This window comes from Ovis canadensis, chromosome 17 (assembly GCF_042477335.2).
Source record: "Ovis canadensis isolate MfBH-ARS-UI-01 breed Bighorn chromosome 17, ARS-UI_OviCan_v2, whole genome shotgun sequence".
Classification (NCBI taxonomy): domain Eukaryota; kingdom Metazoa; phylum Chordata; class Mammalia; order Artiodactyla; family Bovidae; genus Ovis; species Ovis canadensis.
Genome location: NC_091261.1, coordinates 76,522,503 through 76,535,646, shown reverse-complemented (window position 1 = coordinate 76,535,646; position 13,144 = coordinate 76,522,503). Strand labels below are relative to the sequence as shown.

Sequence of the window (13,144 nt, the reverse complement as noted above, 5' to 3'; positions counted from 1 at the left end):
CAGAGAATCCATGCTCTGAAGCCCCTATTAGACACCTTGTACTTTAAGGCAGTGATTTATTGATACGAAGTTGTCCAGGATAAAGCTGAACGGTTTGGAGGGAAGTGGACTCCAGAGTTGGGTAAATTATTCAGTTGTCTGGTATTTTCTCAGAATCCTTTCCCAGAGGTTAATGGTTTAGGTCTGAAGCTTCAGAGAAGCCAGGACACCATAATTCTAAGTTGAAAGTCGGACAGACTCCAGGACTTGAAGGTGCTGGCATTCTGTGGGTGCCCTACCCGTACCCCTCAGCACTCTTTGCTCACCCAGTTTTGGCCAGTTTCCAGAGTCTCTGAGAATCAGCCGGTTCAGCCAGCTCAAGGGGTGAGAGCAATGCTGGGCAGTCACTGTGTCCAGGAGCACCCCTCCTCCACAGTGGATGAGTGGGTAGATAAACACCCCAGCTCCCTTGCCCTCTGACAGGAAGTCTCTGAGCCATGCTAAATACAGCTTCCTGGGGGACCCCTGTAGATAAGACACCTGACTATTAACACACACTGTATCTACTCCCTTTTCTTCTCTGCTCATTTTCTTGGTGCTTTCTAGGATCAGCTGCTAAATAAACCACTTTCTCTCACACCATTGTCATCCTGTCTGTTTCCAAGGGAACCCATTCCAACACAGCAATTCTAAGCAGCCAAGATCCTAATTTTCTAGAATGTTTCAGAATATTCTGGAATAAGGTCTCAGCTTATCAAAGTTTTCCGAATCTGGCTTCTGTGCCTATTACTTAGCATCAACAGATGTGCTCTTAGCTAAATCCTGTCTTGTTATCGAAAGTTCCTTCATGTGCATACATCTGGTTTTTGAATCTCAATTTCCTGTCACACCAGGAACCAATGTTCTTCTCTCCCATTCTCCTTTGAGGCTAATACATAATTTGGGCACAGAGCAGGTGCTCAGGAAACGCTCTCTCCTTGCTCCACTGCAAAAAGGGATGTTCAGGAGAAGGGACAAGGCAGTGAAAGGTAGGGGGACTCCCTTCCTGCCTCTCCCCTCTACCCTGCTTGTGCGACTGGGGCAAGTCTCTTCCCCTCTGTATGCCCTGGCTTCCTTATGTGTAAAAGGAGGAGATCAAAACTGATGGTTTCTAATATCCTCGCCTCCCTCCCCAGCTCTTCCTTTCTCGACCTCCGTGAGCCAACAATTTAGCCATTTCTAGACTCCAGATCCCAAGCCACATCCTAACAGTCTGGGAAGGCATGAGGCCGCTGGGGACCCTCAGGGGTTTACCTGTCCTTCTCGTGCAGTGCCAGCCTCTCAAAGTGCAGGTGCAGCTTCTGGCCCTCTGGAGCTTCGATCGTCCACACGCAGAACTGGCTCCCACTGGCATTTGCAGAGTGACTTGGGGACAGGACGCGGCCGATGGTGGCGTTGTGCACAGCCCCTCCACAAGGGGCTGGAGCCAGACAGTAGGGGTGGGTGGGCAATGAGAGGATTGCGGAGAGAGAGAGAGAGGTGGAGGGGAGGATAAGTGAGTGTTTTATCCTTCTCTGACCCCAACCCCTTAGGAAGAGGAAGACCGTGGGCAAGTCCCCTCCTCCGGAGACAGGTTCGTCCTGTTTGACAGGAGATCCAGTCCCACGACTGGAACCACTGCCCCATGCATCCACGGCAGGGAATGAATGACTGTGCCTTAACGCACTGGCTGTGCCCTGGTTCTCAGTTACAAAATGGTAATCAAGAAGGACATAAACAGGCAGTTCTCCAAAGAAGAAGTCTGCTTTTAGTACTCAGTTAAGCACTCAAAAAAGTCAGTCTAACAATAAAAGAAATGCAAATCTAAACTATATTCTATCTCCGTCCACCTAATTGGCCCAGATAAAGAGCAGCAATAAACGGGGAGCGCCATCTTCAGTGATGAGAAATGGTTGCTCTCCATTCAGGCCTGGTTAGAATGCAAATTGCTATGACCTTTCAGAAGGGAAATCTGATGAAAAATATGGAAAATGTGTTTAAATACTTTGACCTGGTAATTAAGGTTCTGGGGACTTTTGTCAAAAAAAGATTTAGAGAGTTTCACAAAAATGTATGAATGATGATGTTCACTGTTTGATTGCTTCTAAGAGCAAAACACTGAGAAATAACACGAATGTCCGCTTACAGATGCTTGGTGAAATGCATGCCATTCATATAGTTTTTAAAAACCTTGTTATCAAAGAGTACTTCAGAGTATAGGAAAATACTCACTATATTTTAAGTGGGGGAAAAAAAAAGTTAGAAAATGGTCCGCCATACCTATTTCAATGAGCTATATTCAAAGATCAATTGAGATCAGGGGTATAAAAGTGATTTGTCAAACTCTTCAGCACTTTTGTATTTCTTGGAAATATATATATATTTTTTACCAGAGTTATATATTACTTTTATCATAAAAATCTAACATACATGAAAAAATGGTTTGTGAACTGAGAAGAGTTCTGCAAATGTTGGGAGGCAGTTTTATTCTTAGAAGATATTTGGCTCTCATTAGTTTGTTGAATGACTTCATGACTAATAAAAAACTGCAGAGATGAGAAAGGCCAATAGCTCCCTTGCCTGCTCTGGACTCTGCTGTGACCTACAGCAAAGACGTTGCTAGGAAGACTTGCACTTTTTTTCAGGACCACGGACAGAGTACCGGGTCCCCCCCATCTCTGCACTCTGCCTCCTGTCCCAAAGTGGAGGTTCAAGTCTGCCCGGTGTCACTTACCCGCTGTGGATCCAGGACAAGTCACGGAAGCTCTCTGAACCTCTAGTAAAGCGGTAATAATAATTCCACCCTCCTTATGGACTGAGATGAGAAGTGAAACACTGCATGGAGAAGGCCTGTTGCCATCCCTGGCACAGAGTAGATGCTCAGAATGCAGGCAGCCTCATTGCCCTATAGCTCAGGGGCCAAGGAGATGGACGAGCTGTCCCTGGCGGGGGGCTCCAGCCATCTGTCCTCTCTGAGCGGCTGCTCATTTGCTGCCTCTCTGCTCCCCTTCCTTGCCTTATTGAGCCGACTGATGACTCTGTTTGGCTTCAATTTGCCAGCCGTGGCTCCCCATCCATCTTTCTTAGCACAAATTGAGGCTTAATTCCTCTCTGATTTCATACATAGATAAAAATTAACTCGAGGGAGGCATGGAGACCAACTGCCCTATGGTTTGGATTTTTCTTTTGTTTTGTTTTGGTTTTTTTTAAAAACACACACACACACAAAATTCTGAACAGCCGTGCGAGAACAATACTGCAATAATTAAATCTCAGAATTTACCATCAGTTCTCATTTGCATCTTGAATTCTAGTGACTACAAATGCCTGGAGGGCAGGAACGACGTTTTTCTTATTCCCAGTATCCTGTTTATACATGGCTCATGGCCTGGCCCATAGTAGGTGCTCAGTTAATGTGAGCAGCCTGTACCCTCCTGGCCACGGTCAGGGCTTTTGAGAATCTAACAGGGTACTACTCTCTCGATAACTGAGGAAGGTCAAGGTTGCGGCCGCTGGTACAGAGAGAGTGTAGCATAGTGTGCTTATCAATCTATGATGTGCAGCAATGAACCACAAAAAGAGCACGCTAAATGTAGATTTTTGATTCGCTTGGTTTTGTGTGGGGCCCAGGATTATGAATTTCTAATAATCTCCCCAGTCTGCACTTTAAATAGTGAATGTGTAAGGGAAACAGCTCAAGAGAGAAGGACGCTAGATCCAGTTCAGTTTCTATCTGGTGACTTTGAGGAAGAAACTTCACCTCCGTGAGCCTCCGTTTCCTCATCTGTGAAATGGGGATAATGGTTCACACCGTGTAGGACTGCTGTGAGGATTCATCACAGCCCTGGCTTATGGAGTGGGCTCATAATATGGCAGCTGTCACATCAAAAGCTCAAGCAACAACAACCAAAAAAAAATCCCCCATAAATTAGACTTTGCCAAAATTAAGGACACTAAGGGGGTGACAAAGGATGAGATGGTTGGACGGTATCACTGACTCAACGGACAAGAGTTTGAGCAAACTCTGGGAGATAGCTAAGGACAGGGAAGTCTGGTGTACTGCAGTCCGTGGGGTCACAAAGAGTTGGACACGACTTAGCAACTGAACAACAAAAAGCACGCTATTGAGAAGCGAAAAGACAACCCACAGAGTGGAGGAGAAAATATTTGCAAATCATATATCTAATAAGAGTCTAGTAATTAGAAAACATAAAGAATTCTTACAACTCAAGAAAAAGACAACTAAATTTTAAAAATGGGCAAAGGACTTGAATGAACTTTTCTCCCAGAAGATACACAAATGGCCAACAAGCGTATGAAAAGATGATCAATGTCATCAGCCGCTGGGAAAATGCAGAGTCACACTAGGATACCTTCACACTCACTAGGATGGCTGTCAGAATAAAAAGAAGGCATGGAAAAGAAGTGCTGGTGAGGATGTGGAGAAACCAGTACTTTCATACACGGCTGGAGGGAAAGGACACGGTGCAGCCAGTGGAAAGTGCTTCGACGGTTCCTTCAAAACTGAAGTGTGGAATTACCACGTGACCCAGCAACTCCGCTTACGGGTATATACCCAAGAGACGGAGAAGGCAATGGCACCCCACTCCAGTACTCTTGCCTGGAAAATCCCATGGACAGAGGAGCCTGGAAGGCTGCAGTCCATGGGGTCGCTGAGGGTTGGGCACAACTGAGCGACTTCACTTTCACTTTTCACTTTCATGCATTGGAGAAGGAAATGGCAACCCACTCCAGTGTTCTTGCCTGGAGAATCTCAGGGACGGGGGAGCCTGGTGGGCTGCTGTCTATGGGGTCGCACAGAGTCGGACACAACTGAAGAGACTTAGCAGCATATACCCAAGAGAAATGACAACATATGTCCACGTCAAAATGTTCACACATGTGCTCATAGCAGCACTATTCGTAACACCTCCAAAGTCCAAAACAACTTGAATGTCCCCCAATAAGGGAACAGATAAAATGCGGTCTATATAATGGAATATTATTCAGCCATCAAAAGGAATGAACTTCTGATACATGCTACTATATGGATGAACCTTGAGAACACCATGCTGAGTGAAACAAGCTGGATTCAAAATATCACATAATGTACGACCCCAGGCATATGAAGTGTCCAGAATAGGTGAATCTGTAGAGACAGAAAGCAGGGGCTGGACACAGGGGGAAACAGGGAGTGACTGTGAATGGGTCCAGAGTGTCCTTTAGGGGGTGATGAGGGAAGTGGTGACGGCTGCACAGTACTGTGAACGTCCTGAACGTCACTAATGGTCACTTTTATGTCATGTGTATTTTTATCATGTAACAAAACCGGCAGCCACCACATTTTTGGAGCAGTCTCTTTCCTAAGGTCAGTCTTAACACCACGGGCTTCCCTTGTGGCTCAGACAGTAAAGCATCTGCCTGCAATGCGTGAGGCCTGGGTCAGGAAGATCCCCTGGAGGAGGGCATGGTAACCCATTCCAGTATGCTTGCCTGGAGAATTCCACGCACAGAAAAGCCTGGCAGACTCCAGCCCGTGGGGTCACAGAGAGTCAGACGTGACTGAGCGACTAACACTTTCCCTTTAACCCCCTGGGGGCTGGTCTCTCCTCTCCTGGGAGACCACCCATGGCGGGTCCAGCTGAGGCTGGCGTGTACCTGAGCAGATGGGCTCCCGGCTGCTCCAGTGGGGCTTGGAGGCATTGATGCACGTCAGCGTCTTGGCGCCCTGGAGTTCGTAGCCCAGGTGGCAGTGGAAGTGGGCCTCCCCACCTGAGTGCAGGTCCATCACCGTGACGTCCCCGAAGTCAGGCCGGCGGGGGAAGCTGCAGCTTAGCATGAAGGCTGGGGAGAGATGCCGGGGCAGACAGTCGTCTCTCAGAGCGGGAGACAGAGAACACGACCCACATCCCGGGAGCTGGTTTGTGCTGAGGAGAAAAGATGAGGCCCCCAGGGACTCCCGAGTGCTAAAGGAGTGTATTTCTGTGACTCGACTTGATCACGCGCTGCTGAGACTGCCAGATGAGCACTTTTCTCTAGGCTCAAAGCTCACCCCGCCCCCCACACTGCCTAACCGGAGACAGCAGGTTTGGGGTGTCCCCACCCCTCCCCCAAGCCTGTCTCCATGTGGAGACAGAACTACTTTCTCCTTGAGCACAGGAGGGGGGGGATCACCCAGGTGGGTTAGTCCCACCCACATGAGCAGCTTAGGCTCGTTTGTTAAAAATGCAGGCTCTTGGGCCAGGGTTGGGAGAACCAGTTCTTTAGGAAATGCCAAGGATGTGAGAGCTGGAACTAAGTCCCAGGAGGTCAGGGCTTGGGCTGTGGAAGAGACTGATGTGAACTTATGTTCTCTTACTCCATCACGTAAAAACCGGGTGACCTTGGGAAGTGAACAGTGCCCTGAACTCACTCTCCTTCCCTAGGACTGTCCCTATCGCACGGGGGTCAGTAAGGATTAAACGGCAAATGCCAGAGGAGAGCCTCTTTAGGCCAACTGCAGTGGACAGAGCTTGCTGGATAGAGTGGCAGAAGAGTGCCCATGGCCACGTTGAGCTCCTCAAGTTTTATTTTGATAAGAGAATGCGGAGTCTATCCCTGGACTGTGGTCTGATCTCTCCTGCAGTTGAGGATTCCTGCATTCCCAGTACTCATGAGGAGGACTGAATTCAAGTTCATGGCTCAATGAGCTATTTTTTCCCCCATTTTTTAATTAACAAAGACAACAGACGCTCGTCTGCATACTGAGAAGGTGCGAGGGAACGGATACTCCTGTATACAGTCATCCATCTGTTTCAGAAACATCCAAGGGGAAATTTTTAAATGAAGTATTTTTCCAGACATTTGGTCAATGTGACGTAAACGTGGATGGCTGTTGATTTCCCGAGGTGTGGCGAATGGCGCCCCCCTCCCTGGCAGATACTTGGCATGTATCCAGGGAGAGCTCCCAGGAAGGAAGCGTCCCAGGAGGTGGGGGAAAATGGGATGACATTGAAGGAGAGAGAGAAGGAAGAGAGAAGAGGGGGGTGGGAATGAAGCAAGGGAGAGGTGCAAGGAAAGAAATGAAGGAAGCTGGGACTTCCTGGATAGTCCAGTGGTTAAGACTCTGCACTTCCAATGTGGGAGGCCGTGGGTTCAAGCCCTGTTTGGGGAACTAAGAACCCATATGCTTTGCAATGCAACCAAAGAAATGAAAAGAAAGAAAAGAGAGAAGAGAAGAGAGGGAAACGGTAAATAGGAAACAAAAGGAGACCAGAAGCAGACAAATACAGAAGAAAGCGGGGAAGGAAAAAAAAGCAAGGGACCCTGGCAGCAGAGGCTCCCTCCCAGAAGCCCGTGGGCCTTCATGGGATTGGTGTCAGATTCAGGGGCCATGAACTCGAATGGGAAAAGGGGGCTTGCTTATTCTTCACTGAACAGGTTCAAGGTTAACCACAAAGGTAGATGACAAACTGTTACACAGTCACAGCACCCGTGGCTTTGTCACCAAGGGAATCAGATATGTTCACATCAAAATGAATATCTTGACATATTTCTTATGCTCCTTTGAAATTACAATAATTATCAGAGCCACTGGGAAATATGATTTAATGTGTTAATAAAGAAGCACATAGATTATGATATCATAGATCAGAACAATGTTTTGACAAGTGCTGTTCAGTATGAACGGCTTCCTTTTGAATTGTATATATTTTATTTTATGCTCTTAAAAACATGAATCTAAGGGACTTCCCTGGTAGTCCAGTGGTGAAGAATCTACCCTGCAATGCAGGGAAGCTGGGTCTGATCCCTGGTCAGGGAGCCAAGACCCCATATGTCTCGGGACAACCAAACCCGCACGCAGCAACTAGAGTGTATGTGCCACAATGAATGAGCCGGCACGTGGCAGTGAAGATCCCGTGTGCCGCAGCTAAGACGAGGTGCAGCCACATTAATTAATTACGGAAAGAATCGCGAATCTAAGAAGGGGTCCATGGTGTTACCAAACCGGCACAAAGCGGGTGGCAGTCCTTGGCGCTAGAGGGGATTGGAGGCCAAAGGTACATCTCAACAGCCCCGGTCCAGCCTTACCCTGGTAGTGCAGCTGGAAGGTCCCGAGGCCGTCGTCCTGGAAGGTGCGGAAGTACACAGAGATGGTGTTGGTGGGGCTGCGGATCACCTGGCCCTCGACCAGGAGCGTGTGGTTGGCCAGGACGGTCAGGGAGGGGCCGTCTACCCCTCGGATGGAGAGCAGCTCCCCCTCGGACAGATTCACGCTCTTCACCTGGGTACGGGCAGGGGCAGACAGGATCTGAGTCGTGTTTGAGACAGGGGTCCTCCCAGGCTCTGAGGGTCCCCAGGCAGCACCCCCTCAAGGAGCCCCTAGTGCATGGGGTGGATGGGGGGCTGCGCCCCAGCCCCGGAAACGCTCGGAGCCCTGGGAACCTCTGGGCCCCCTGACAGCTCCTGAAGCTGCAGGGGAGGTGCCGCAAGGATCTTCAGCCCCCTTTGCCGGGTCCTGCAGGAGAGGCTTTCTGGAGGTTGGCAGCTGAGACAGATTTTTCTGGAGCTGGCAGGTGGGGGTAGGGCTTTGATCAGCTTGGGCCTGAGGTCCCGTCTCCAAGGAGACTGAAGAAGGCATTTCATCAAAGGTCAGCTCCAGGGAGGAGGGAAAATTTTTGTGCTGCTCAGGGTCCCCAGGGCCTAAAATAGTGCCTGGCACATAGTAGGTGCTTGACTATGTGCTCGGCTTTGCAGACTGACTGAAGACATTCTTGCCCTTCTGCACAAACTGGGGAGGGAGTGCGGGTTCGGGGGAGGGGGCGGCCATCTCTAGGGCTTTTTCAGGTCCACGTTCTTATCCTCCCCAATGCTGGCTTCACTGGCAGAACCTCCTGAAAGGACTGTGTACTTGGTTTGCCGAGTCTGCTTTCCAGGCTTGGGAGGGGAAGAAGGGAGATACTTTATTTACAAGGATGGTGAACAATCAGAGGAAGGGGTGGGGTGGGGACTTTAGTCAGTCCCCAGTCCCCAGTTTGAATATTTCCACCTGCCATAGTGGGGCCAGGGACTCCAGATCCTCTGCCTCTTGTGTAAACAAGGCAAGAATTATCCAAGAGCCCTTCCCCTTTCAGCCCATATATATATATATATATATATATATATATATATATATATATATATACACACATATATACATACACCTTACTCTTTTCTGCTGTTTGATGAACTCCTACTCATCTGCCAAAGCCCCACTAAAATTGCCCTCCTCTGTGAAACCTTCCCTGACTGCCAGGGAGGTTGCCTGTCCCTCCACTGTGATTCTACATCCACTGTGAACGTCTGTTAGAGGTCATTTCAAACGGCAGCCCAATGTCTTCATGTGCGTCTATCTCAACCATAAAACAGTGACCTCCCTTAGGGCAACCCCTGCACCAGTTTTGCATACCACCATGCCCCCCATTGCTACGACTGGTACATTATAGACGCTCGCTGAAGGAATTCTGCTGTCCCTGACAAAAAGCGCCACACAGTATTAGACAGAGTGGATCTGTTCAAGTGGAGGGAAGTGTTCCTTAAGTGTCAGCATCAGAAGAACTGCAACTTTTCTCCAGTTTAATTCTGGGAACGTTTATAAAGTACTGACCACATGCCACGTGCTATGCCAAGCTCTGGGCACACGTTCTGCTGAGAGGCTTATCTTTTATTCTCTCTATAAACCAGAAAACCTTCCTAGGGTAGAGTTCTGCTTAGGTCATGCAGCTGACTCTGCTTAAAATCTTGGGGGCACTTTCTTGCCCATGAGAACAAAGCACATGCCCAGCCTTCTGCCCTTGGCCTGGAGGGGTCTGCCAACACGTGGTACTGGCCTCCATTTCTGGCTTCAGGGCAGTCCTCTCCTCTCTCGGACGGTGAACCGGACAGGTCCCCACTTGCTGGCATGTTGCCTCAGTGCATATAAAAAAGCGCTTCTAAAGATGGGGCGGTGGGTCGGCAATGGCCCGGAACGAGGGTGGGGATAACAGGTGACAGGCATTGAGCGCCCTCTCTCTCTCCCCTAGACTCTGGCTGAATACTCTTTGTGTACTATTATATATATTCCTCCCTGAAACTCCATAAAGTAGCAACATTTTTATCTCTGTTTCACTAATGGGGAAACAGACTCAGAGAGGTGGAGTCCCTTGCCCAAAGTCATGCAGCATTAACTGGTAGAGCTGGGACTTAAAACCCAGGCATTTGAGGATGATGCTACCCTGCTTTTCCCTTCTTAGTTTGCAGCCAAAAGTTTATGAATCAAATGAACCATGTGGGGCTTCCATGAGTATGTGTGTGTTCAACAAGCAGGGTATCACAGGACTTTCCTTCCGGGTACAACGGCTTACAATTTATCTATACATCCCCTTCCCTCCACGTGTGCCAAGGTAGTTCTTCTGAGTTGGGAACTCCTATTCAATCGCCAAAGCCCAGCTCAATTCCCCCCAGTTAGGGCAAAGATAGAACCAAACCGGTTAAGATGAAAATAAGCCTGACTCAGATGACCCTTCAGAGGAGATCTTCTGTTGGAAGAGGCAGCCAAGACAGGGCAACTTCGTGGGGTTACCTGGAGCTCCACCCCATAGCCAGTGTAGACTGTCGCGTTGTACGTGCACTCCAGGAAGTTGTGGAGGGGCAGCGGCGGGTAATCACTGGAGTCGATGTACCCTTCAGGATCAGAGAAGCTCACACTGCAGACAGCTGGAGGAAAGGCACTGTCATCAGGACACAAAGAGCTGAGATGTCATCTGTCAGGTGGGCTGTTCGCTGGAACAGGGCCTCTGAACACTGGTGTTCCCATCCCCACTGCTGCCCCTGCTGTTCCTCCTCCTTCAGCTCCACACTCAACATAATAATCAAATAGCAAGAGCTGACATGGGACTGATGTTTCACTCTTATCTTAGAGACAAGTAAAGCAAAGCTCAGGGAGGGAGCACATTTGGGCCAAGGTCACACAATGAACAGGGGTCAAAAGCCCAGAGCTCCCAGTCTTTCCTGAGCAGCCACATTGCATCTGTCCCGGATCGACGTGTAATTGACAGCCGATGCCCCTGTGATGCGCTTGAAGATGGGATAGAAGACGGAAGAAAAGACTGGAACACAGAAGTGCATTCTATCAAGTTCACGCAGGGGTGAGAGCAAAAGCACCTTGGAAGGCTAGGGCCTTCTCGACAGGTGAAAGGACTCTGTCCCAGGAGGAGCGGTTTTGAATCCTGCTCTTCAGCTGTGAGACCTTGGGCAGGTTGTCTGATGTCTTAGGGTCTCAGGGGTCTCATCTCTGAAAATGGGGATGCTAGTTTTTAACCCCAGGGTCAAGTTCATAGCTAGGGCTGCATAGATGGTAACCAATGGCAGGGCATGAACCTTCGGCGGGGGTGGGGGGTGGGGGACACGGGGCCCCCTCCCCCTGACGCGCCCCCTCCCCCCGTCGCAGAAGCTGCCACCTCACAGTTGCTGCAGGGCCGGGGTGGCTGGGGGCTGCCTACCTGGGGCCTGCTCGGTGGTGATGACCGTGGTGGTGATGATGGTGGACGTGGTGGTCTCCTGGCTCTCCTCTGAGGCTGACCCGGTCAGCTCGGTCTCCCCTTTGTCCATCAGCGTCCCGGGGCTTGCATCCTCGAGGGGAGCCTCCGGGGCCTCCTCGGGCACTGCGGGCGCCCCGGGGTCGGGGCTCTGGGGGAGCGTGTGGGCCACCAGCGGCTGCGAGGTGAAGGGGGCAATCTGCAGGGGCGCGGGGGTCGTGGGGCCCGTGCCTTCCTTCCGCTCCAGCCAGAGGGGCTCCTCGGAGGACAGAGAGAGCGGGCGGGTCTCCTCCCCTGCGGAGGCCACGGGGTCCTGGCCACCGGGCGGGCGGGGCTTCCCCGGGGCGGCGGCCAGGAGACCCGGGCCCGGGGACGCGGTCCTCTGCGTGGCCGCTGCGAGGGTGGCCTTCGGCCTCAGCTGCTTCCTGGCCAGGTTCACCTGCTTGAGCGAAGGCGGCTTCTTCCTGGCGGGGAAGGCGTGCCTGGTGCCCGGCTCCTCCGGAAGCGGAAGCAGCTTAGACACAGCCGCTGGGTCTTGAGGCGCGAAGGGGACGGTTCCTTCCAGCTCTGGCTCGCGAAGCTCATCCCCAGACTGCACTGGATTCAGAGGGGCCGTGGTCACGCTCTCTTCGGGGTTCTCCTTGCTCAGACTGCTGCTCCCCAGGATTTCGGAGGGCAGAAGGTAAGTATCTGATTGGCCGGCATCTCCCTCTGGGGGCTCATCTTAGAAAGAGAACAGAGGCCAGTTAGCTTGGGGCCGGGGACTTTGAGTCCTCTACCTGGCCCGCGCTGAGGGTGGCCCCTTTAAGGTGGGACCCAAGGCTTGCCAGGATGCTGGCACATTTTGATCCCTAGATGCGGGGCTGCCACCTTTCTTTTCTTCCTTTTGCTGACTATGGAGACTTGGAGTGATCTGGGCCAGCCCCAGTTAAGCATTAGAGCTACAGAAATCGAGGACCTAGAATCTCATGGTCCTAATAAGAAAGCAGAAACAATCATATTAAGTGTGATAAATGCTTAGGAAGAGAGCAGCTCTGTGTGCCAAGAGGACAGAGAGGACAGGCCTCTAACCCAGTCTCTGGGCAGGACCACCATGTACAGTTGGGTAGGTTGCTCACTGCACAAGGTCATCCCGGTAAGAGGGATGAAAGGGGCTGTAACCAACCCACAGTCTCTTCTGAAAGCTGTGTGCCCTGACTCAGGGCTGTATTGTCCCGGGACTGGGGAAGTTTGGATGTTTTTTGTTTGTGTTTTGCTTATTTTTAACTAAAAACTGTACAAGTGACCTTGTAGGAGACGCAGGAAGATTTGAGGATCCAGAGTTATGAGGCAGAACAGAGGGGTGTGGGAAGACCCTGGAGGCCTGGCTGAGGTGGATGGAAAAGAGGAAGGAAGGAGAACAGGGGACAGAGGTGGGGGGGGGGGTGATTAGAGAGAAGGCTGGGGAGCAAGGAGGTCAGGGTCAGGCTCTGGTGGGCCTTGTACATCCTGCTGGTTCCTTGAGATTTATTTCTGTCTTGAAAGTAAGGTGTATAGGTGGTGAAGTCGCTCAGTCGTGTCTGACTCTTTGCGACCCCATGGACTGTAGCCTATCAGGCTCCTCCGTCCATGGG

The 13,144-nt window shown here is 50.6% G+C and overlaps 1 protein-coding gene across 1 annotated transcript in view; it reads right to left on the bottom strand.

Annotated features, from left to right (window-relative positions):
* SEZ6L (seizure related 6 homolog like) overlaps nucleotides 1–12,662 on the bottom strand; it is a 67,201-nt gene extending 54,539 nt beyond the window's left edge. Inside the window, exons 1-6 of the mRNA XM_069557023.1 lie at nucleotides 12,650–12,662; nucleotides 11,496–12,254; nucleotides 10,577–10,710; nucleotides 8,068–8,260; nucleotides 5,656–5,841; nucleotides 1,273–1,438 (exon numbers count right to left, since the gene is read on the bottom strand). Coding sequence (XP_069413124.1) covers nucleotides 1,273–1,438; nucleotides 5,656–5,841; nucleotides 8,068–8,260; nucleotides 10,577–10,710; nucleotides 11,496–12,254; nucleotides 12,650–12,662 — 1,451 coding nt within the window. The remainder of the gene's footprint in view (nucleotides 1–1,272; nucleotides 1,439–5,655; nucleotides 5,842–8,067; nucleotides 8,261–10,576; nucleotides 10,711–11,495; nucleotides 12,255–12,649) is intronic.
* Nucleotides 12,663–13,144: the final 482 nt, after the last annotated feature.